The sequence below is a fragment of the Thecamonas trahens genome (genome assembly GCF_000142905.1).
Source record: "Thecamonas trahens ATCC 50062 unplaced genomic scaffold supercont1.19, whole genome shotgun sequence".
Lineage (NCBI taxonomy): Eukaryota > Apusomonadida > Apusomonadidae > Thecamonas > Thecamonas trahens.
Genome location: NW_013657661.1, coordinates 196,396 through 219,252, shown reverse-complemented (window position 1 = coordinate 219,252; position 22,857 = coordinate 196,396). Strand labels below are relative to the sequence as shown.

Sequence of the window (22,857 nt, the reverse complement as noted above, 5' to 3'; positions counted from 1 at the left end):
TCATACCTGACACGCTGTTTATGGCGACTCGACCTGGAAGAACGAAGCATCGACATCGCCAAGCAGAATCCCGTCGTCCACCCCGTCGCCATCGTCGCCAAGCACAGCCAATGAGTTGCGCTTGGTAATCGCTGTCGAGTCGCGCCGTCGCTCAAACTCGGCCTTGCTCGCTTGCTCGTCAGCGATAAAGTGCGACTTGACCTCCATGAGCTGGTGCCGAAGCGACGGGTCTGACCAGTCGGGCGCTTCGTGCTCCACCACCCGCCAGAACCGCTGGACTCGGACGTCATGGATAAACTGCGCCTGTCCGGTCACCTGCTTGAGAATCGACCGGATCTCCACAACCATTGTCGCAATTACAAGGACGAGCGAGCCAAAAATGACGGCCAGCGTGAGTCCGATAAACGCCTGCCGCGACCACGCGCGTTTGAAAAGGTCTGCGTAAAAGACAAAGCCGAGCATGACCACCACAGAGATGATGACGTTGAGCTGGATCTCGAGCGTGTTGTAGATCGGATGGTAGTACGGCTCGTACCGCAGCTGCGCAAACGCAGAGGTGAGGAAGACCGCAAGGAGCAGCGCCACAAGCCACGTCTGGTGGTTCGAAACAAAGAGCGAGCAAAAGACAACCACAAGCCGCTTGAACAGTTGCACAAGCTCAAAGTAGTAGAATCGCACCCGGTACAGCCGATAGATCGACCCGTAACGCGCCAGCACGGCAGGCTGGAACAGTTCGTGCCGGTGCCGGAAGAGCGTAAAGCCAAAGTAAACCGGCACCGCCACAATGTACACTAGTACGGCGAGCATGCCCCACGGCATGAGCGTGAACCACGCAGAGTCGTAGCACCGCCGCCCCAGGTCCGCATCGAGATAGAACTTGCCGTCCGGAAGCTTGACGCAGTCAAACAGGAGCAGAGACGACCGCGAGAGCGGAATGTACAGCAGCGAGCCCATGAGGAACACAATTCGCTCCAGCAGCTGCACAAGTGGCAGATCCGGGAACGTCTGCGTGCACCACGGGAGCGAGGCCCGGAGCAGCTTGAACAGCACCAGCGCCACACACACAGCGCCCATGAACATCAGCGGGTACAGGATTGAGACCAGGTACTTGCCGTCAAACGAGACCAGCGAGCACTCGGACGCAAAGATGTTGACGTCCAAATTGACTACGTTGGTCGCCGCAAGCGTCCGGCTCACGCTCGACGGCCAGTTGAACTGCTGGTTACCCACCATGCCCAGAATCTGGAAAAACACAATCGCAAGTGTGAACGAGTGCGGAATCTTTCGCTGCCGCTGGGATTTGCGCACGTCCTCGTCAGAGTCAAACTGGACGTGCGCATACGCCGTGAGGCCCACAACTCCAAACGCAATCGCGACAAGGAGCATGAAGAACATGACCAGTGGAACGTACGCCTGCGACGGGCACTTGCGGCATCGCTTGTCAGAGTCCGAGTAATAGCCTGCCACACACTCGCGGCACATGTACCCGGTGTACTTGGGATTACACACTTCCAGCCCGCCTACGCACGCCTCCTCCCGCGGGCACCGCGCAAACTTGGTCCCCACAGATCCTGGCGAGACGTCGAAAAAGCCAAACGCTGCCACCGGCCGCGCAACTCCGCCCGCACACCTCCCGCCCTGGGGGCACTCGTCGCATGGCACGCCCGTCCTTCCGCTCGGCGAGTATGCTCCCGCCACGCACTCGCACAGCTCTAGCAGCGTCGATGCCGAGCTCGAGTTGTCGTCGCGGTCTAGCACTTGCGCAGAGAGCCGCGGGCAGCTGATGCATCCCGCAGAGCCTTCGTCGCGGAACTGGCCCGGCGGACATCCCGAGCAAGGCGCCACAGACTCGACTGTGGACGACTGGAAGGCCGAGCAAAGCGAGCAAGCAAAGAGCCCATCTACAGCTCGGCTCCCACCTCCCTGCCCGGCCGGGCACCCGCTCACAACCACGCTCGCCATTGCACCAAAGGCAGAGATGACGCTCTCGCCACCAACACGGAGAGTTACGTTGCGCCCGAGGTCCGCAAGACTCTCGACTGGAAACGTCGGCACAAGAGTGAGCAGGCCAAAGTCGACTCCGCCCGGCCCAAGCACAGCACTTCGGTCCGCATCTTTGAGCTCAAACGAGCTTGCTTCGCTTCCCACAATCCCAATCTCCACGTTGGTCGCCGGATCTACCACGTCCTGCCCAAATGCATCGAGCGCAAACACTGGAGCGCTGCCCAGTCGGTTGCCGGCCGGCAGGCTCTCGCGCAGCGCCTGCGCAAAGCCAATGGCCACCGGCCCGGAGCAGACTTGCGGCCCAAAGAGGCCCGCACTTCCGGCGTCGGCTGCGATGCTGCTCACACCCGCCCCGGTCAGCCAAGCCAGCGACGCCAGCTGTGGCGATCGCGCCACACCGCTCGCCCCGCACTCAAACGCAACCCCACCACATCGCGACGCCCTCGAATCAGCCACCGTGCTTCCTCCGTCGACAAAAACAGACTCTTCACAAAGCGCAAACGTCCCGCCATACGTCGCCGAGTTACCGCTCACCACCGTCGAGGTCAACGTCACCCCAGAACCCGATGCCGCCGACGAGACCAGAGGGAGCGTGCCGAGCGCAAGACTCGAGAGGAACCTCTCGGCCTGGGAGGCATGTGAAGTCGCCACCGCCCCGCCCCACGTCGCAGAGTTACCCTCAATCGTCGACGCCGACACTGTCACAGAAGACGCGTCGAGCGCAGCAAAGAGCGCTCCGCCAGCCCGCGCAACGTTGTCACGCATCTTGCACCGCTCAAGCGTCACTATTGCCGACTTGGTGGCTTCTACATACACGGCACCGCCGCCGCCGTTGGCCGCCGAGCATCCAACAAACAGACAGTCGCTGAGCGTGACACGCGGCTGCTCGCCCAGCGCCGCAATCGCTCCGCCAGACTGAAGCGCACGGACACGGGTAAAGTTTGAGTGCATCGCAGTAAGCGTCCCGCCGGTCTCCACAGCCACCGCTCCACCGTAGCCGCCAAGGAAGAGGCCGAACAGAGGATAGCTGGCGTCCGGCCGTGGAAACGAGTCTGCAAAGCTCATCGCCCGCAGCTCAAGCTCACCACCGTCAGAGACTCGGAGAGCGGTCGAGCCAAAGGCAGACTTGGGCGCCTGACTCGTCCCCACTACGTCCAGGTTCGACAGGCTCAGCTTGCCGCCCTCCACCACGTGGAACAGTACGCCGCCAGAAGCCCGGCAGTCGATGGTGGCCCTCGTCCCGGCCGGCCCGCCCACCACAATTTCGATCTTCTTGGCAATGGTGATCGGCGCAACCGCAAAGCACCCGGTGTACACCCCCGGTGGCAGAACAACGCGCCGCGAGGTGCATCGCGGCGATTCGCCAATCGCAACAGCCACGCACGCCATCCGGTATCCGCACCCGCCCACATCCACTGTCACCATGTCGGCCGGCGGCGGGAACCGAATCATCACTGTGCTTCGCTTAAAGACAGAGACCACGCCCGAGCCGACCCGCCCGGCAAAGGCAAAGTCGAGCAGCCCGTTTCCGTCAATGTCGCCGATGGCCATCGTTCCTGACAGCTCGTTGCCCGAGACTAGGACCGTCCGAGTAAAGCCGCCACTACCGTCGCCGAGCTCGAGCACGACCTCCTTACTAAGAAACTCGGTGAGGAGCACAACGTCGGCGTTGCCGTCGAGATTGGCGTCGAGTGTCGCCACCGTCTTGGTGAACAGCACGCCAGGCCGCTTGACCAGCCCAAACGTGGTCCCACCATCCAAGTTCTCCATGTAGAGCCACGCAGGCTCAAAGCTCAGTTCGAGACCGAGCGCATCATTGTTGCGGCAGCATGAGTCACCCACAACAAGGTCGAGGTCGCCGTCGCTGTCAATGTCTACAGGCAGAACATCGGCAATGCCCTGCGAGATCACCTTGCCGCCAGTGTACAGCCCCTCAACCATGAACACGGTCCCGTTGTACAGGACCGTGTAAGAGTTGAACATACCCGCGCCAGCTAGCCCGGTCCCAGTCATCATCACCAACGTGTCGACTTCTGTCGCTCCGTACACCAAATCAACATGCCCGTCGCCGTTCATGTCACCGACACGAACAACGTCGATACCACCGGCATTCGAAACGCTTGGCCCGGCCACAACGTCGGACGAGAATGCTTGCAGGCCTTCAACGCTTCCGTCGGTGTTCTCGATCCAGAACACCTTTTGCTCGTGGCGCGCCGTGACCAGAAAGTCAACGTCGCCATCGGCGTCCAGATCCACGCACTCGACCCCGCCTGAGCTCAGGTACCCGCGCACAGGATGGAGCAGCCTCGTCAGGTCAACCTGCTCACCGTAGCCTGGAGGAACTTGGTTTGCGGCCGCGCTCACAGTCTCGCCCTGCGATGAGAGCACAAGCTTGAGATAGGCCCCAGGCCCGGTCTTGCCCTGCGTACCGTGGAGGATAAGCCAGTCAACCACGCCGTCACCGTTAAAATCAGTGGCACAGTAGTCCGAGACCGAGCCAGACGTTGAGTTGGAGATGACAAAAACGGTCTTGGGTGCTACAAAAGCTCCATCGCCATTAGAGTTCTCGTACATGCCGACGCCAAGGTCGTTCCCGTTGGCTGCCCCCAGCCCGTCCAGCGCCACCATCATGTCGAGATCGCCATCGGTGTCTCCGTCCAAGAGCTTGACACGCGTCGATGGCGCCGACGACTCGACAACCTTGACCGGCAGCTGATTGGCAAGTCGCGTGTTGACCTTGAGCCAGATCTCGTCCTGGTCCTCAGAGTTGGCCACAAAGTCAACAGCGCCGTCAAAGTTCATGTCCACCACCCCGATCTGCGTCACCAGATCAATGTCGTTCATGAGCACCACCGTGGCGCCAATGGAAAACGTGCTCGGCTCGCCGGCAGTCATCAAGTTGTACATGCCAAACAAGTTGGTGCCGCCAGAGCCAGAGCCCACTGCCAGGTCCAGCAGTCCATCGCCGTCAATGTCCACCGCTTTGATTGCCTTTGGTCGCTTGCCAGCCACCACCGTAGGCTGCTGCGAAAAGACCCCCGTCCCGTCGTTGAGAAACATGGTGAGCTCTCCAGTCAGCTTGGCAAAGATCACTGCAATGTCGACACTGCCATCACTGTTAAAATCCCCCACGTCGAACATGAGAGGGTTGCCAACTGACTCGCCGGTTGTCGCCCGCACCAGCTCCTGTGGTGCTCCCCAGGTTAGCGGCGCACTTGCCTTGAGCAAGAACAACGCCGAGTTGAACACCTCACCGCCCACAACCAGCAAGTCGATCAGCGCGTCGTCGTCCACGTCGACAAACCGCACCACGCCGGTGCCGGGCTGTGGCACGGCAGGGAGTGCGCCCACGTCGGTCGCGGGAGCAAATACCCGCGATCCAAGATTGATGGCAACACGCACGTTCTGCTGGTCACCCATCCCGGCCACCACGTCAAGATCGCCGTCGCCGTCGGCATCAGCAATGTCAAAGTAGAAGAACTTGCCCGAGTCCACCGGCGTATCGCCTATCGCCATCACCTTAGTCCATGACACATCAACATTGCCGTCGCTAAACCAGACAAACACTCCATCACCATTGTTCGATGCCATGAGGTCGGTCGTGTTGTCATTGTCCATGTCACCCACCGCAATCGTCCGCCATCGATCCGAAGCTTCGACGATGGTCCGTGTCTCAAACTGCGGCACACCTGCAGCCTCGGTCGTGTTCTTGCCCATGATCACAAACACCGCTTTCTCGCCGCACCCGGCAATGTCCATAAACCCGTCATTGTTAAAGTCGCCCACGCCCACGCCGGTCACCCGGTCCATCACGTCATTGATGGCAGTCGTTTTGTCGACAAGGACCGCAGACTCGGCCAAAGGCGTGAGGCACTGCCCATTCGCCACAGCCACCACCACCGCCAGTGTCGCCACAACCGTCATCACCACCGCCAGCCATCCACTATGGTCACCTCGTCTACCTTTCAGCCGTCTGCCCATGCACCTGTCGCCAAAAGCGGCCGCGTCGTTCACCATCATCCCCGTCTCGTTGCACCCTTCACAAAATGTCGTGCAAGTTGCAGTGACCGCACGGACAGCTCCCCAAGTGTGGGACGGAAGAGCGGGAAGGGACTCGGCAAAGGATCACGCTCCAGCAGCTCCACACGTTCTACCTTTGTCGTTGTTGTTCCTTGCTTGGCTTCACGCACACCAACCTCGTTCTGTGTGCCTTGGTCACTCTTGTGCAGGTACAAGTTGAATATCCCCGTCCCCCGCCGAAGCTCCCCGTTGCTCCGTCCGTCCCGCGCCTATCCGCCGCATTCGGAGCCATCGTTGCAAACAATCCGAACATGTCACGAGGCCCGGGCCACGAGCTCTACGCCATGACCCGTACGAGACCCTGACCCTCTCGGGGCTCCTCCTCCTCGCATGCCCACATCATCCATACAAGTACGCGCATGCTCTCGCCCCACAAACATCCTAGGGAGGGAGGGGGTGGCGGTGGGGGGTGGAGGAAGGGGACGAGATGCCGTGGGCACCTCTTGGCATGAACAACGCAGCCTGTGACTGCGCCTTTTGGCTAGCCTTTGCTTCCTGAGAGTCACACCTGGTACCCTCCACCGGGCCGGGTACCCTTCACTGGGCCGAGTACAACTTGTTGGCTGGGCTGGGGAACAGGGTGAGGGTGAGTGCATCCATGATCAGGTCGCCCGATCGAAGAACCTACGATCAGATCTTGAGCAGACTTGCACACAAGAGTACATAGGCATAGAGGCGATCGCGATCATGGACATAGCACGATACAACTTTGTTGGTGTCATGGTCGCCTCCTGATGGGTGTCATGAAAGTAATGAGCTTGACTCTGCTGCTGGTAGGTGCAATCAACTTGTGGTGTTTCCAACTCCTGGAGTTTCCAGCTGTTCTAGACATTTCCCACTGTCGCGGACACCAACAGAGCAAGTCTACGAGCCATCTATAGTCTTGTGATCTGAGAAGAAAGCATGATTGCAACCGCAGAATGGTTTCAAAAGAGATTGTTCAGTGTAGATCGTGTGAGCCTTGTTCCCGCAGGTCAGACCTCTGACGAAACCGGCGATCACGCAAACTAGCCATCTTCGCCACTGCACCCATACGCTACCGCCGACCCCAACCCTCCTCACCCAAACTCTCTCTCAGCACTTTACCACACCAAACACCACCACGCCTCTCACCCTATCCCCTTTCCTCCCATCCATTTATCCCTTCTCTTAACAATGTCTTCCTCATCCGGTCCACCTTCACTGTCGCTGGCGATGGATGCGCGCGACGATGCTCTGGCTGTCCTTGGGTGGCTGGTGGGCATGCCCGCCGGCGAGTTTCTGGAGACTTACTATGCGCAAAAGCCACTGTATGTGGCCCGTAACGATAGTAGCTTCTACGATCAGGTGGTAGCGTTTGATGTCCAGGCCCTGGAGGCTCTCCTCTCCGAGCACGAGGTGCCGTACGGGTACAACTTGGACGTGACCAAGGTCGACAGCCGCGGGCGGCGCTCGGATCACAACGGCGAGCCCGGCGAGATCGCCAAGCTCAGCGACGTCCTCGCCGCGTATCACAACGACGGGTGCTCGGTCCGCATTGTGCATCCGGAAAAGTACGACCCGCCGATGCTCACACTCCTTGCCCGACTGCAGGAGGCCTTCCGAGCCACCATGGGCGCCAACATCTATCTGACGCCGGCGGGAACACAGGGCTTTGCGCCACACTACGACGATGTCGATGTATTTGTCCTCCAGCTCTCTGGCGCCAAGATCTGGCGCCTCCACCACGCACCGGACCCAGCGTCGATGGACCTCGCCCGGTTCTCCTCGCCTGACTTTGCTCGCGGCGATCTTGCTCCGCCGTTTGCCACCCACACGCTGCGCCGCGGCGACCTACTTTACCTCCCACGCGGAATGATCCACCAGGCGCTGGCGGCGCCCGACGAGGATTCGTGCCACATCACCCTCTCTGCGAACCAGCTCAACACCTGGGCCGACCTGCTCAAGGACGCGCTCACGCTTGCCGTCGATGGCCTCGCACAGGAGAGCCCAGAGCTCCGCGCACCTCTCCCGCTTGACCTTTTTGACGCGTTTGGCGCCATGCACTCGGACGAGGATGGCCACAATCCAGTCCGCGACGCCATCCGCTCGTCGGCAGCCTCGTTTCTCAACACCATCGTTGCCGCCTTGCCGCTCGATGTGGCTGTCGATCAGCGCGCTGCTCGGTTTGTGCACCTCTCGCACCCACCGCTTACTGAAGGCTCCCAGCTCCTCACTGCCATTCACGCTGCCTCGCGCTCACGCAAGTTCCCGATGCTCGCACCGCACCCGGCGCTGGGTCTCGAGCCGCGGACGATTCCGTCGTCGCCGGCAACCGCCATCCGGCTCCTCACCAAGTACGTCTGCCGCATGGTCCTGACCGAGGCTGAGGACGAGGACTCGTTTGTGATCTACTACAACTCGAACAACCCCTCCGAGCTCAACGTTGATCCGCCGTCGCGGATGACGCTGCCGCTGCTGATGGCGCCAGCTCTGGAGGTGCTCGACAACGCCTACCCGGACTTTGTCCTCCTTAACGATCTTCCCGAGCTCGACCATGACGAAGCCCTGGACTTTGCGCAGGCTCTGTACGAAGCCCGCATCGTGGTCGTCGACGACGGCTCAGCTCGTTCGTAGTCTTGCCCGCTACGGCTTGTCGTGGCTCACGCGCCGCTCGTCGCGGAGCCGCAGCTGCTCCGAGAGCTTGGAGACTTCGCCGACGAGCTCGTTGGCCATGGTGACGACCGCGTCGTGCTCTGCGCGTGGAACCGAGGCTCCGCGCAGCGTCTCATTTTCTCGGGTTAGTGTGGCAAGCGTCGACTTCCACACCTGCGACTCTTCGTTCCAGCCCTCGAGCACAGTCATGAGCCGGACGTTCTCGCGCTCGAGGGCAGCGATTGAGCCCTCAGCCGCCCGCGCCCGTGCCTCGGCCTCTGCCGTCCGCATCTGCAGCTGCTCGGCGAGCACGCCAGCGGCCGACGCAGAGTCGGGTGCAGCTTCAAGGTGCTGCAGGCTCTGGGCTCGCTGCTCGAGCACCTGGTTGCGGGCATCGAGCTCGCGGTTGCGCCCGTCGAGCTCGGCAAGGAGCGCCTCAAGCCGCGCCATGTCCTCGGCCTGCTGCTTGACCAAGCCATTTGACTCGGCAATGGCCTCGGAGAGCGAGGCCAGTTCCGCCTTGTCTGACGCGTTCATGGTCTGAACCTCGGCGAGCTGCGCCTTGAGCGCTGCCACTATGAGGCTGTTCGAGTCCGGCGTCAGACCTTGGCTAGCCAGGTCTGCCAGCACCCTGTCAGCTGACGCCTCTGCATCTGCCAGCTCGGTCCCGACATCTTGCTCTATTGCCAGACTCTCGCGCAGTTTCTCTTCAGCCGCCACCAGGTCCTGGTCTGTGGCAGCAGCCTCGGCTGCAAACTCGAGAGCCGTCGGCGACAGCGCTGACGCAGCGGCTGCTGCGGAAGCCTCAGCCTCCGTCTTGGCCATCCGCGCCTGCTCCACTTCGAGCTGAAGGTCAGCGTTCTCGAGCTCAAGCCGAAGGAGTTCGTCTTCGAGCGCCTGGATCCGCCCGCGGGCTTTTTGATAAAGCACAAAGTAGTCCCTGTCGTCGTCAAAGCCCTGCCGGGCCCACGTGCCGAGGCCCTGTCGCTCGGTCTCGACCTCGTCCGAGAGCTCGATGTCATCCGAGAGCTCTCCAAGTAGCTCGTCCGAGGTAGGATCCGAGAGGTCGATGTCAAAGTCCAGCTCGTCGTCGTCATCGCCGTTGCGCAGGGTGCTGGGGCGTGCGGCAAGTGCGTCGCGGACCGACCTCTTGCTGTGGGTCGATCCGGTTCCGCCTCTAGTCCCTGCATCTGAAATCATGCCGCCAACCAGTGAGTCATTGCCAGCGTCGTCGTCGTCTAACTCGGCCATGGCGGCCTCAAGCATGGCGGTGTATTCGGCAAGCTGCGCGGCAAGCGCCTTGTTGCTTGCCTCCAGATCGTCGGCGTGGGTGTGGGCGATGGCCTCGTCGCGGCAGGCGTCGGCATCAAACACGTCGAGGTGAACCAGCTTGTCTTTGACCGACTGCAACTGGGTCTTGAGTGCAAGCTGGATCCGGGCCTGGTGCGCCGCGCTCTCGGCGCCCGAGGTGAGGCGCCCGCGAGGTGTGTCTCGGTCTCCACAACGACCTTGCCAAAAGCGAGCGCGTGGGCAACCTGCGGACCCATCTTGCTCACAAACTGCTGCTCGGTCACGTAGCCCTTGCTCCCCACGTCAAGCCACTCGAACATTGTCCGTGCCTCCTCGTCCGTCTCGGCCAGGCCCAGCTTGGTCATCAGCCGGCCAAACCCGGACGCCCGCAGCACGCCGTCCATCGTCGCCGCCGACGCAAACACTGCCTGCACCCCGTCGTCATCCTCGCTCACTGACTTTCTCTCTGCCATGCCCACCAGCTGCTGCTCTACTTCTCCCGCGTCCACTTCCGCTCCCGCGACCAGTGTATCCATTCCAGTCTCGTTTTCCCACTGCCCCTGCTCGCCGAGCCTGTCGGTCCCTCGCTCGCTCTCTGCCCGTCGGTTGGTCTGTTGCTCGGTGTCGGTTGGCCGGTTTGGTCGATCTGTTGTGGGTGACCTGCCAGCTCGCTCAAACCACGTTTGCAGCGCCCACCCCAGTCAGTCTCATTCCCTTCCATCGTCTGTCCCACGCGGATCCCACTCTTGCCACTCATCCACAAACATCACATTCTGTGTAAAGGCTTTGCTGACTGTGAACATGGAACTCAGTACGCTTTCCTTTGCTTCTTTCTCCCGCCTACTGCTACGTCAATCACGACCTTTTTTGGGCACCTCCTTGGGACATTCCGTGGCACCGCCTCCCCCTCCTCCCACTCACACACCTTCTATGGCATCCTGCAGACGACAATCAGCTGGCTGCAGTCACAGAGAGTGCACAGTGTGTCATTGTGGTGGCAGGCGCCGGGAGTGGCAAGACTCAGACCATCGCTCATCGCATCGTCCACCACCTCCAGACCACACAAGGCGCCCGGCCCGATGCCGTCCTCGCCCTCACGTTTACCAACGCGGCGGCGGCCGAGATGCGCGACCGGCTCAACGCGCTCGACCCAATGTCACGGCCGGGATGGGCATGCACCGTGGCCACATTTCACTCGCTCTGCCTGCTCATCCTCCGCGAGCACGCACATTGCCTCGGCTTTGACTCGATCACCGTCGCCTCCCGCGACACGGTCCGAGGCTTGCTCGAGCAGGCTCTCTCTGAGTGGCGCGATGCTGATCCGGAGCACCCACCAGCGCTCTCGGACAAGGCGCTGGACGCGTTGCTGCGGGGACTGGATGAGGTAGGCACAGGCGAGGCGTCGGATCCGATGCTCGACTTTGTGGCGGCCCGGTATGCGGAGCTCAAGCGCGAGGCGTCGACGTGCGACTTTGGCGACCTCATCGCCCACGTGCGGACCCTGCTCCGGCGTGACAACCGAGTCCGCGCTGCGCTTCACAGCCGCTTCTCGTTCATTGTGGTCGACGAGTTCCAAGACACTTCGCAAGCGCAGATGGACATTCTCGCGCTTCTTGTCACCCCACCAGAGCTGGATCCGGCCACAGATCCGTGGCACTTTCGCCCAACGGTCCAGCTCACGGTGGTCGGCGATGACGACCAGTCGATCTACGGCTGGCGTGGTGCGAGCGGCGTCGCCAATTTTGACGCCCTTGCCGCTGCCACGCCATCACCGGTCACCATCCTCCTCGCCGCCAACTACCGGTGCGGGATCCACATTCTCCATGCGGCATCCCAGGTGATTGGATGCAACACCAAGCGCATGCCCAAGACGCTCCACGCAACTCGTGACAGCGCTACCCAGCTTGTTGCCGTCTTTGCAGGTGACTCACTGGATGCCGAGTTTGATCATATCGCCGACGCTATTGCCGCCCGCGGACCGCCGTTTGCCGACGTCGCCGTTCTCTTTCGCTCCGATCCCAACAACCGCCTCTCCGACCGCCTTGGCGCGCTACTTGGTGCTCGCCTCATCCCGTTTGTCACCACCCGCAAGGCCCAGCTCATCGAGACGGTCGAATTCTCCGGCTTGGCCGATGCTCTGCAGGCAAATGATCGCAACCTCCGCCAAACGTTCAACACCGCCATGACAATCCACCCGACTCCCGACGCGCGCCGCAACATCGACGCGTACATTCGCGTTGTCCAAAAGGTGGCCGCCGCCGCCGCCGACTCTGCTGGCGTCTCGTCTGAGGCTCGCAGCGGCCTGGCTGTGGCTATTGACCGCCACCTCCCATCAGTGGCCAGCCCTGGCCTGCCAACGCTCGGCGGCCTCGTCGCCGACCTCTCTGCGCTCCTTGCGCTGGTCGCCTACGAGCGCTCGTCGAGCGCAGATGACGACGAGCCGTCCGACTGCGTCACCCTCTCTACCATCCACGGCGCAAAAGGCCGCGAGTGGCCGGCAGTTTTGTGGCCAACATTGTCGACGGCGTTCTGCCATCGCGCAGCGCCGTAACAGGCGTCGATGCCCACAAAGCTCTCGAGGAGGAGCGCAGACTGCTGTACGTGGCCATGACCCGGGCTCGTGACGCGCTCTACCTTTGCACCCACTTCAATGCCGGCTCAGCAGAGCAGACTTTCGACGCCGACGTCATCCCGACCCGAGCCTCGCGCTTCTTCGACGAGCTGCCTAGTACGACAACCGCTGTCACACTCGCGGATGGAGTGTCCGATCCCGGGCTTGATGGCCTCGTCCGGCGCGTCCGGCGCAAGCGCGGCCGCATGTCGGCTAAACAGCCGACAGCGGCGGCACCTCTTCGAGCCTCGCACAGTGCAACGGCCTTGCTCGGTGGCTTCACCACAGCTGCAGGTGCTGCGCTGGAAACCCGTCAGCGTCGTCCGCTTAAGCGGGCCCGGACCCTCTCGCTCCCGGCCCGCGGGCGGACGACGCCGCGGCCGCTCGAGCCGCAAGCGCTGGGTTGAATACCCCGCCCTGGACCACCAGATCGGGGCCCTTGGCTCGGAGCGAGGACACAAACGCAAGATCAGCCTCGAGCGCCGTTGGCGGAACCAGGGCAGGAGGCACCACCGTCTTGCGCCTACGCTTGACACGGCGACGGGCTGCCGGGGCTGGGACCGGCGACGGCGACGGCGACGGGCGCGGTGAAATTGTCCGGACATGAACAGCAGGTGAAAACGAGACCTTTGACGCACGTAGCCTGCTCTGCGATGTGCGTCTCATAGCAGGCGTCCGCGCCGGCGTCAGTGGCAGTGCGTCGTCCTTGGACGATGGCGGGTGCGGCGCGTCGCGGACTGGCGGGAGCATGACCAGCTTGGAGAGCGAGAGCCAGTCGTCGTACGACCGAGTGCGAGGAACAGAGACAAGACGGTCCATCTCGTGATTGCGGAGAAAAGCCATCTCATACTTGCGCAGCAGCAGCAGCAGCAGCCGTAGCATGTCCTCAGCCGTCCGCGGCTCGTCGCCAGCCCGTCCCGTCAGCGCCGCCGGAACCCACAACCCATACTCGGTCAGAATCGGGACCATCCAGCGCCACTCTTCGTCGAATCTGGCTTTGTTCTCGACCTGTGTCATCTTATGAGCCATCTCTGGCGCGGCGGCGGTGCCCACAGCTGCATCGGTCTGCTCGGGCCGCGCATCGACCACCGCATCGGCCGCCAGCGGCGCAGCCTGAACACTAGCATCTGCGGTGGTGGGCACCGGCAGGTCCGGGATCGGAGCCGCTACTGACCCATTCGCCTCTGCTGCCGAGCAGGCCGAGTTGGCAGCCAGCAACTGGGCCGTCAGCCCGTCAACGGTCCTGTTGAGCACCTCGACATTGCGGACGAGGCGGCGCCTGGCCTGTCTCGCCTCTGCCAGCTCGCCACGGAGCACCGCATTGGCCGCCACCGATGCCCGCAGCGCCTCCTCCAGTACCCGGACCTGGTCACCCGACCCACTTCCCATGCGGTAGTCTCGCCTATCGTATGTCGAGTGTGCAGCACTGGGGCTGGGGCTGCCGAGTGGACACGACGAGTGGGCAAGGGCAAGAGGCACGTGGCGCGAGGCGTGTGGACGGCGGGAAGGTGGCCACCGCGAGTGGGCACCGCGAATGGCGACGTCACCACAATGTTCACCGACACCACTGATCCACACTTCCCTCTCCCTCCCCTCCCTCCCTCCCTCCCTCCCCTCCCCCCACTCTCCCTTCTAGCTCAGAATGCCTGGCGTCGGAGCGATGAAGCGGCTGCTGCGCGAGTACAAGGAGCTGTCGCGGTCGCCGCCTGACGGCATTGCGGCGGCGCCTGTTTCCGACTCGAACGTGTTCCAGTGGAAGGTGGCCATGGTCGGTCCCGAGGGATCCGACTACGAGGGCGCCTTCCTCACCGCCGTCCTCGACTTTCCACACAACTACCCGCTGGCTCCGCCGACTATGACCTTCACCACCCCGGTCTGGCACCCCAACGTGTATCCCTCGGGCAAGGTCTGCATCTCCATCCTCCACGAGGGTACCGACGCCTCGGGCTACGAGTCGGCCACCGAGCGTTGGTCGCCCATCCAGTCGGTCCTCTCCATCGTCCTCTCCGTCCTCTCCATGCTTGCCGACCCCAACGACGAGTCGCCTGCCAATGTCGACGCAGCCGTCGAGTGGCGCGACAACCGCCCGGCTTTTCGCGCACGTGTCAAGGCTCACATCGAGGCATCGCTCGGCCTCAGCCCCGAACTACTCCGCCGCTACCCGGCTTCGATAGCCGCATCGGCTTCGTCGACCTCGTCTTTGCTCTGAACTCAACACACGCTCGAGTTCAAGACTCAACGGCCGTTGTCTGCCTAAGTTTACCCTCAGGCGGCCGCAGACTCACTGATCTCCGACAGGATCGCTGCAATGTCGGTCGCCAGCGAGTACTGGAAGAGCTGGAGGAGGGTAGCTGCGAGAGTGGGCGTCACCGCGTCGGCGCGGACGTAGGCGTGGAAAGCCTCGTAGTCGCCGGCCTGCAGCACGCTGATGATCATCATTCGCAGCGACTCCTCGTCGAGCCCATGGCCTGCCTGTTCTTCACGCAGCTGATCGATGACGCCCAAGTTGACCGCCTTGACCGCCAGCAGCAGCGGTGTGCGCCCGTCTTTGTCGGCCGCGTTGACATCGAGCTCCTCCTCGCACCGCTCGCGCGCCAACCGAAGGAGCGCGCTCACCATGTCGGCGCTCTCAGAAAGCACCGCGAGATGGAGCAGCGATCGCCCTTGGTTATCGGCTGCATTCGGCGAGAGGCCGGCAAGCAGCCACTGCTCGAGACCGGCCACGTTGTCGTCTAGGATGGCCGCCACCAGCTCGTCTGCCACCACGTCGTGGAGGAGACGACCTCCGGCATCGCGGATGACGGCTGCGGTCTCGTAGTGCTTGGCCAGAAGCGCGTCGTAGAGCGGCGTGTGGAGCGAGTAGTCAAGCGGTGACGGGTACACGTTGTACTGAGTGAGCAGGACGTGTGCAAACTCGGTCTGGCCCGCCAGCGCCGCCACATGCAGCGGCGTCCGCCCCGAGTAGTCGGGTGTGTCGACGGAGACTCCCGCCCGCACAAGCTCGGACAGGGAGGCCACGTCACCTTCAGACGCCATCGCGCACACGTACGTCACCATAAACCGCGCCGCCACTCCCGACCGCAGCGACGACGAGAGCGACTCGTCCTGCAGCACATCCAGCAGCAGGTTCTTCAGCTCTGACTGCTCTGGTGCCACCGGCGCCACCACCGGCGGTGGCGTCAGCTCGCCAGCCACGTCGCGGCCCATCATTTCCTTCACTCTCGCCAGCGTGATCTCGCCCATGTTGTATCGGCCGAGCAGAACCGCGAGCTTGGTCAGCGCAGCTTCGGACGTCATGTCGCGCCCGGAAATGACGCCTGTCCGCGCAAGCAGCACTCCTGTCTCGTACTCGGCCGCCACCGTCCCGCGTGAACACTGCGTGATGTTGACAATGACAACCCCGCGATCAACCGCTCGCTTGATGGCCGCAAGCAGGCCCGGCCGTCCGGTCGGCACGTTGCCCGAGCCAAAGGTCTCCAGCACGAGGCCCTGCAGCGGTGGCTGCAGAAACGCTTCTACAAGCGCAACCTGAATGCCTGGAAACAGCCGCAGCGCACCAATCGCCGTCGACATGTGCCGCCGCACAAGCAGCGATTTCGTTGGCGGAGGCCGCGGCCGGACCGCAGGCCAATCAATCTCAATGCCAATGCCGACCGACGCCAGCGGCTCGAGATTTGGCGAGTCAAAGGCCCGAAAGCCCGAGGCGTCGACCTTGGAACACCGGTTGCCGCGGTAGAGGTAGTTGTGAAAGTAGATGCAGACCTCAGGAATGTTGAAGTGCCCAGCAATGGTGAGCGCCGTTCGAAAGTTGTCGCGAGCATCTGTCCGCGTCTTGAGGATCGGGAGCTGCGCTCCGGTGAGAATGACCGGCTTGGACAGGTTCTCTAGCATGAACGAGAGCGCAGACGCCGTGTAGCCCATCGTGTCGGTCCCGTGAAGAATGACAAAACCATCGTAGTCGTCGTACGCGTGCTCAATCACCATCGCCACCGAAATCCAGTCGTCCATGTCCATGTTGGACGAGTCCATGATGGGATCATGCTCCCAGATCTGGTACTGCACACGTTTGCCGTACTGTGAGAGTGGCATGGTGAGCGCAGGCCAGCCGGGATCGTGGAACGACCGCAGCGACGCGCAGTACTTGGCTAGAAAGTTGGGCGTTGGCGCATACCCGTTCTCGGTCTTGGTCGACCCAATCGTGCCGCCTGTGTACACTACAAGGACCCTGGAAATCGGCTCCGAGTTGAGTCCATACAGCGTTTCCAGCCCAGAGTCGGACGACTCGGTCGACCGCGCCGTGTGCGATCCGTCCGAGTTGCTTGATGCCGCTTCAAGCTCCTGCCACAGGTCGTCTGCAGACGACGGCAGGTTTTCCAGCGGCAGCATTGCTCCCGAGAGCGTGCCCGACACGTTGAGTGAAGTCGAGCCCAATCCAGCCACACTCGTCTCAGACGCCACCGCAGACGGCGAGAGCGTGTCAGATGCGCTCATCGCCATCAAGTCCGACTTGCTCGATGGGCTTAGGTCCGCCTCGGAAGTGCAGGGCGTAATCGAGTGCGGCGTCGTGTCGCGGAATGCTGTCGACCGCATCCGGTCATCAGTCTGCAGGTGGACCACAAGGCCAAGGCCTTCAGACGACAGCGAGCCCGAGCCCGCTCCAGAGCCCACTACCGTCGCAGACATCATCATGTGCCAGCTTGGCCCCGACGACGATGAGCTCGGCGAGGGCTCAGGCCCAGCGTGTGCTCCCTCGCCCACCAACTCGCTCAGCGAGCCAAACTCGGTCTGTGCCGACTCGGAATGTTCCGGAAGGGCAAAGAGCGAAGGATACTCGGGCGGCAGCTCGTAGCCGCCCATCAGCGGCGAGGCTGAGTTCTCCGACGGCCCGCCCGAGTGCAGGCCGAGCGACGAGCCTCCTCCCAGCGAGTCCATCTCCCACTGCGAGCTGCTCATGCGGACACGGCCACTGCCGGTCTCAGTGCCAGTGCCGCCATATCCCGCCTCATTCCCTTCATCGACCTTGTAGCCTCCATCGCTGCGCCCACCACCAGCACCAGTGGCACCCACCGCTGCCCGTCGCGAAGCCACACCAGCCACCGCCGCCAGAGACACCGCCACCGCCGCCACCGCCGCACCCACCTTTACCGCCGTGGACAGGACCGAGCTCGCACGCCCGCTTCCACCGGTTCCGGTCCCGCTGCTCCTACCATTGCCGCCGTCCATCGAATGCCCGACTTCGTCAGTGTCAGAGAAGGTGAGTTGGGTGGGTGTGGGTGTGGGGGTGTGGGGGTGTGGGGGGGAGGGGGTGGGCGGTGAGCCAGTTTGAGATCGTGTCGCCACGCTGTCGCTGGTCAGTCACCGGATGCGTGCGCTTGCACATTAGCTGGCCTTTGCTGGTCTGGGGTAGGGTTGTGCGGGCCTAAGGGATGGGTATGAGAGAGCACAATTCAGCCGCAATTTGTATGGCTATGGATATGGATATGGCCAAGGATACATTCTTGTCCACGGCATGGCTCGGGCATGTCGGCTGGTGAGTGGAGACGACGACAGGGCAAGACGGGATGCTACTCGGTGATGAAGATCGGCGTCGTGGGTCGCTCGACTCGGCCTCGCTGCTAGCAGCAGCAGCATCGTCAGTGGTAGCGTCATCACCGACGTCCGAGCCGGTGCCAGCCCTGCCTCCCAAGGGAGGTGCGCGGCGTGATGGCTTGCGCGCGGCGCGGGGCGCCGTGTCTGGGCGCAGGGCAACGTTGGCTGGAGTGAGGACCAGCTGTGCATCACCGACAATTGCCGCAAAGTCAGTAACACGTGAACCGTTGACATCGTAGACCCGGACGGCTGGACGCGCAAGGCCCAGCGCTTCAGTGCCATCGTCCAGGAGCTCGTCGAGCGAGCCGGCCACGACCAGGGCGCCGCGGGCGCCATTGCGGATGGCGCTCAAGGTGGAAAAGACGCGGACGCGGGTCTTGGGTCGGGTGGCGAGGGTGATGGCCAGCTCTCGTTGAACCATGCGACTACTCCGCCGACGCGGCTTGCCAGGCTCGCAGTACGGCTCGCCGAGCGAGATGGTGACCCGAGTGAGATGCGGGAGATGATCGAGCGGGACCTCCCGCTCGCGCTTGGCCTGGACAGACACCACGGTGGTCTGCCACTTGTCCAAGTCTTTGCCGTCTACAGGCTTGGGCGGAATCGGCGATTCTTTGTCGACCAGCTCAAAGCCCGATCCGACCTCGTAGGCCCGGACAGCGGCGCGAGGGAGGCCAAGCCGCTCAGTGGCGAGAGTCAGCAGCTCACGCACGGTCCGTGCTGCGAGGCGCACTGCCTTGGCCTTGGCGGGTCCGTAGTTGACGGTGGCAAGAACAACAACTGTTTTGGGCCTCCCGCCGCTTACCAGGCTCGAGTCAAGCGTCAACGGCGGGGCAGCCGTCAACAGGATGGTCGAGTCGTCATCGGGAGCATGCCACGGCTCGCCCATCGAGATCAAGACTTGACTTCCTCGTTCGGCCTCGGCGTAGCTGACGGTCTTGCGAGCCTTGCTGCTCTGCGGGCTCGCCGCCTCGGCAGGATCAGACGGCGTTGCAGCCGCAGCATCGCCCACAATCTCGGTGCCGTTGACCAGAAATGCCCGCCGTGCCGCCGACGGCAGCGCCAGCCGCCGGGTTGCCATCTCCAGCATGGAATCCAGATTGAGTCCAGCAACACGGACCGACCGCCCGGGATAGCCGTTGCGCATGGCGTCAAAGTGCGGCGCACTCGAGCGAACAAGGGTCGAGTCGGGCGAGAGCGGCGTGATGCGGCGCAGAGCGGGGTTGCCTGACTTTTGCGGCGCGTTTTTGGGAACAAACGGCTCACCGGTGGCGACAACCAGCTCGTCTGTATCTGCCACCCGCTCAAGGGCGGCCTCAAAGTCTTCGACACTCGTTTCCTGGTCGAACAGCTTCTCGCCGCTGGGAAGATACACAGTCCGTGCCGCAGTCATGAGTTCCAGGCTCTGGGTGGCAAGATCAAGGAACTTGACCGGGTGTGTTGCAGTGATGCGAGCCACGCGCTCGCGGCGACCGTGCATACCTGTCGTGTTGGCGCGGACCGTGTAGTGTGGGACAGGCGGGACGAGGAGCGGCGACGACGGGCTGATCGGCTTGACCGACGAGCTCGCAACAACGGTGCCAAACGTATGGAACGGTTCGCCGCACGAGACCACCACCGAGGCGCCGTGGTCCAAGTCAGCCAGTGCCGCTGGAACGAGAGGCTTGCCGTCTGCGGTGAAGAACCGCGCGGCCCGGCGCGGGAGCTTGAGCTTGCGGGTGGCATCGTCGAGCAGCGCCTCTACTTCTTGACCGCAGATCCGGGCTGGCTTGATCTGCGGTGGAGCGCCGTTGGGCACGGCCTGAAGCGTGATGGCCTTGCGCGGCTCCAGCCGGGCCGACGGGGCAGCACACTTGTTCCCCCCGGTGCCGGCCTCGCCGGCGTGCGCGGGAGCCTGGCGGCGGTGGACAGGGCCCACCGACTTGCGCGAGAGAGTCGCCACGAGAACATGGGTATCGTTAGGCAGATCATGAAGAGCCACAACCGGTCCTGGAGGTGGGCGTGGGCGCAGATCTCGATGCAGGTCTCGCCGCCTGCGCACGCGCGCTCCCGACTCGTCGCCAGCCTGCTTGTCGATGAGTCGGCGGCCGTCCAGAGTGTACAGTGCGGTAGCCGAGTGCGGAAGGGCCAGCTTCCATGTTGCCGAGTTGAGCAGCTGCAGCACCGATGCACCGATAATGCGAGCGCCATCACCCTTGTACTTGCCATCCGGATGAGCCCGGAGCCTCCTGACCGGGCGAGCGGTGAGCCTGTCCCGCCCCTCGCTGCCCGGCAGCCGCACCATGCGCCGCCCGCCCACTCTGCCACCTGTTCTCCCTTGGTATGCCTTTTCCATCCGCACCATGGCCATATTTCACCTCTCCTGTGCTACAGGCAGCGAGGGTGGCGGTCGAGGGAAAGTGGAGTGTGCTGACTCTGTTCCCTTTACCGGCGGCAGCAACAGCGACACGCAGCCGTCTGCTTCTGCCCACCCACCGCCACCCACCCCAACCCATCCAGCCACCCACCCACACGCTCCTCTCGCCTGGACGAGTACGTACGCAGTTGGAGCGGATGAACATGTCCTTGGCTTATCTGTCTATGGTTGTGGTTGGGGTCGCGGTGGTTCTGATGGTGCCTCCCCTGGTCTCGGCGGCTGTCCGTACAACAACCCCTGCGAGGCTTCATCCTGCAGGTCATCGTCCCGCTGGACTTCATCATCAGCATCGGGCTGGTGCTCATTCTGTGAATGCACCGCCTGCGCCTCCGCAGCTCAACACTACGTCGTTTGCGCGATGCTTGGTGGGGAGCCAGGCCAAGTTTGATCTTGCGGCAGAGGTCAAGGACCACGATCTCGAGGCCTGGGATCTGCTGCTGGTGTGGCTCTCGGTCTATGCTGGCGAGCGGTTCCCGGGCGTCAATGCCACCTTTCAGCAGCCGGCGTACGAGCGATGGAGCGTTCCGTTTTGGGCCGAGGAGAAGGCGTTTGCCATGGCGATGGTGGCGGCTGCCAACAAGGCCGCCAGTCAGACCATGACACCGGGCGAGACGTATGCGATGGCGCTTGAGGCGTGCTCGCCGGGCACTACCTCGCCAAAGGATGCCTTTTGCGCTGCCCTCATCTCGCACAACGTGTTCCGGCTGCTCGGCCGGTACATGAAGAACGTCGACAAGGACGGCGTTGACTTTTCGCCCGACTGGTTTGTGGCCAACAAGACCGTGTGGATCTCGACCTACATTCCGGCCATCCACGATGCGCTCATTGTACTGCGGCGTGACAAGGTGACCGAGAAGTGGGGAACCTGGTACCATCTGCACGGACTGGTTGCGTATGGCCTGCAGGAGATGGCTGTTCTTGGCGTCGAGGCTGGAACCAAGTGGGAGGACATTGTCGTGGCTCTCGACACGCTGCTCAACCCGATCCTGGCCGGCGGACCGGAGGACCCGGTCAAGGCGCGCGAGGACCGCGAGTCGGTGGAGATCGCCGCCCAGCTTGTCGCGCTCGTCTCAGACCCTACACCGCTCCCTCCGTACTCTCCGGCGGCTTGCGCTAGTAAGATCGGCTATGTTCTTGCGCCGTGGGATCCGACCATGTAAACCTACCGTCACCAAGATGCGTTGTTGGCCCGGTGTTGCAGCTTACCGATCGGCATCTTGCTTAGGGCGGGGCGTGGCTTCTCACGAGCTCCTCTCTCTTGTTCCTACTTGTCGCCCTTTCATCGTTTCAAGCTGCCCTCGCTGTGCGCAAGGCGAGTTGGCGGGCCGAGTGTGCTCGGGCTTGCGGTCGTTTGCCTCGTCCTCGTCGCACACGTGTTTACAGTCTGCGAGTCGACGAGCTTGTGCACTTCTCCATTCCCGACCACTATGGCTGCTGATCCGCTTGAGCTTGCCGAGCTGCTGCGGTACCCGAGCTCGTCGTCTGGTGAGCACCGCGCTTCGCTGTTTATTGTCCACGGACTGGGCGACTCCGCCCGCGGGTGGGCGCCTCCTGGGCGACAGCTTGCGGCGGCCTTTCCGGGCCTGCACGTCATCCTTCCCACGGCACCGAACCAGCCGGTGACCATCAACGGTGGTGCTCGCTGTCCGTCATGGTACGACATCTACGGTCTCGGAGCTGACGACAAGATCGACATCGAAGGCCTCGATGCTGCTGCCGCCGCCATCGTCCCGCTCATGGAGGCTGAGGCCGAGAAGGTCGGCTGGGAGAATGTCGGCCTGATGGGCTTCTCTCAGGGGGGTGTCGTCACCCTCCATGTTATGCTCTCGGGCAAAGTGCCCAAGATCGGTGCCTTCATCGCCCTCTCGGCCTATCTCCCGCGCTCGTTTGACGACCACGGCATCCCCAGCGTCGACGACTCGGTCGCCGCCGACTCGTCGCTCCGCACCCCGCTCTTCCACGGCCACGGCGACTTTGATATGGTGGTCAAGTACGAGTGGGGTAAGGCGACCGCCGATCTGCTCACCTCGCTCAATCTGCCGCTCACCTTTGAGACCTATGAGGGCATGGGCCACTCGCTCTGCGACCTCGAGCTCGTCGACATCAAGGCCTTTGTCCGCAAGCACCTCATTCGTGACGACGCCTAGTCACATCAAAGCCGGGGCGGTCCGTAACGCGACAAAGAGTGTGTGATAAATTGCCTGCTTGAGTGGATGACCTCCATTCTTATGCTTTAGCCCAGATCCCATAGCCATGC

The 22,857-nt window shown here is 62.8% G+C and overlaps 10 protein-coding genes across 10 annotated transcripts; 5 read left to right on the top strand and 5 right to left on the bottom strand.

Moving 5' to 3' along the window:
- Window positions 1-3: 3 nt before the first annotated feature.
- Window positions 4-6,340, bottom strand: AMSG_04878 (uncharacterized protein). The gene has a single exon (XM_013903092.1). The coding sequence runs from the start codon at window positions 6,022-6,024 to the stop codon at window positions 19-21; it is 6,006 nt and encodes a 2,001-aa protein (XP_013758546.1). The 5' UTR covers window positions 6,025-6,340; the 3' UTR covers window positions 4-18.
- Window positions 6,341-7,278: 938 nt separating this feature from the next.
- On the top strand, window positions 7,279-8,961 carry AMSG_04877 (lysine-specific demethylase NO66; the record flags this gene model as incomplete). Its single annotated transcript, XM_013903091.1, has 1 exon — window positions 7,279-8,961. The coding sequence occupies one exon, from the start codon at window positions 7,279-7,281 to the stop codon at window positions 8,677-8,679; it is 1,401 nt and encodes a 466-aa protein (XP_013758545.1). The 3' UTR covers window positions 8,680-8,961.
- On the bottom strand, window positions 8,436-10,391 carry AMSG_04876 (uncharacterized protein; the record flags this gene model as incomplete). The annotated part of the gene is made up of 2 exons (XM_013903090.1): window positions 8,436-10,152; window positions 10,206-10,391. The coding sequence occupies 2 exons, from the start codon at window positions 10,389-10,391 to the stop codon at window positions 8,689-8,691; spliced, it is 1,650 nt and encodes a 549-aa protein (XP_013758544.1). The 3' UTR covers window positions 8,436-8,688.
- A 397-nt stretch (window positions 10,392-10,788) lies between these two features.
- Window positions 10,789-12,910, top strand: AMSG_04875 (UvrD/REP helicase; the record flags this gene model as incomplete). Its single annotated transcript, XM_013903089.1, has 2 exons — window positions 10,789-10,798; window positions 10,932-12,910. The coding sequence occupies 2 exons, from the start codon at window positions 10,789-10,791 to the stop codon at window positions 12,536-12,538; spliced, it is 1,617 nt and encodes a 538-aa protein (XP_013758543.1). The 3' UTR covers window positions 12,539-12,910.
- Window positions 12,443-13,987, bottom strand: AMSG_04874 (uncharacterized protein; the record flags this gene model as incomplete). Its single annotated transcript, XM_013903088.1, has 1 exon — window positions 12,443-13,987. The coding sequence occupies one exon, from the start codon at window positions 13,985-13,987 to the stop codon at window positions 12,926-12,928; it is 1,062 nt and encodes a 353-aa protein (XP_013758542.1). The 3' UTR covers window positions 12,443-12,925.
- Window positions 13,988-14,240: 253 nt separating this feature from the next.
- On the top strand, window positions 14,241-15,676 carry AMSG_04873 (ubiquitin carrier protein; the record flags this gene model as incomplete). Its single annotated transcript, XM_013903087.1, has 1 exon — window positions 14,241-15,676. One exon carries the CDS (start codon window positions 14,241-14,243, stop codon window positions 14,805-14,807), a length of 567 nt encoding a protein of 188 aa, XP_013758541.1. The 3' UTR covers window positions 14,808-15,676.
- Window positions 14,842-17,551, bottom strand: AMSG_11830 (uncharacterized protein; the record flags this gene model as incomplete). The annotated part of the gene is made up of 1 exon (XM_013903211.1): window positions 14,842-17,551. The coding sequence occupies one exon, from the start codon at window positions 17,549-17,551 to the stop codon at window positions 14,864-14,866; it is 2,688 nt and encodes an 895-aa protein (XP_013758665.1). The 3' UTR covers window positions 14,842-14,863.
- Window positions 17,552-18,246: 695 nt separating this feature from the next.
- AMSG_11829 (uncharacterized protein) lies at window positions 18,247-20,745 on the bottom strand (the record flags this gene model as incomplete). Its single annotated transcript, XM_013903210.1, has 3 exons — window positions 18,247-18,273; window positions 18,384-20,444; window positions 20,725-20,745. The coding sequence occupies 3 exons, from the start codon at window positions 20,743-20,745 to the stop codon at window positions 18,247-18,249; spliced, it is 2,109 nt and encodes a 702-aa protein (XP_013758664.1).
- A 19-nt stretch (window positions 20,746-20,764) lies between these two features.
- Window positions 20,765-21,760, top strand: AMSG_04871 (uncharacterized protein; the record flags this gene model as incomplete). Its single annotated transcript, XM_013903086.1, has 2 exons — window positions 20,765-20,821; window positions 20,888-21,760. The coding sequence occupies 2 exons, from the start codon at window positions 20,765-20,767 to the stop codon at window positions 21,758-21,760; spliced, it is 930 nt and encodes a 309-aa protein (XP_013758540.1).
- Window positions 21,761-22,010: 250 nt separating this feature from the next.
- Window positions 22,011-22,811, top strand: AMSG_04870 (lysophospholipase). The gene has a single exon (XM_013903085.1). It carries the CDS (start codon window positions 22,028-22,030, stop codon window positions 22,745-22,747), a length of 720 nt encoding a protein of 239 aa, XP_013758539.1. The 5' UTR covers window positions 22,011-22,027; the 3' UTR covers window positions 22,748-22,811.
- Window positions 22,812-22,857: the final 46 nt, after the last annotated feature.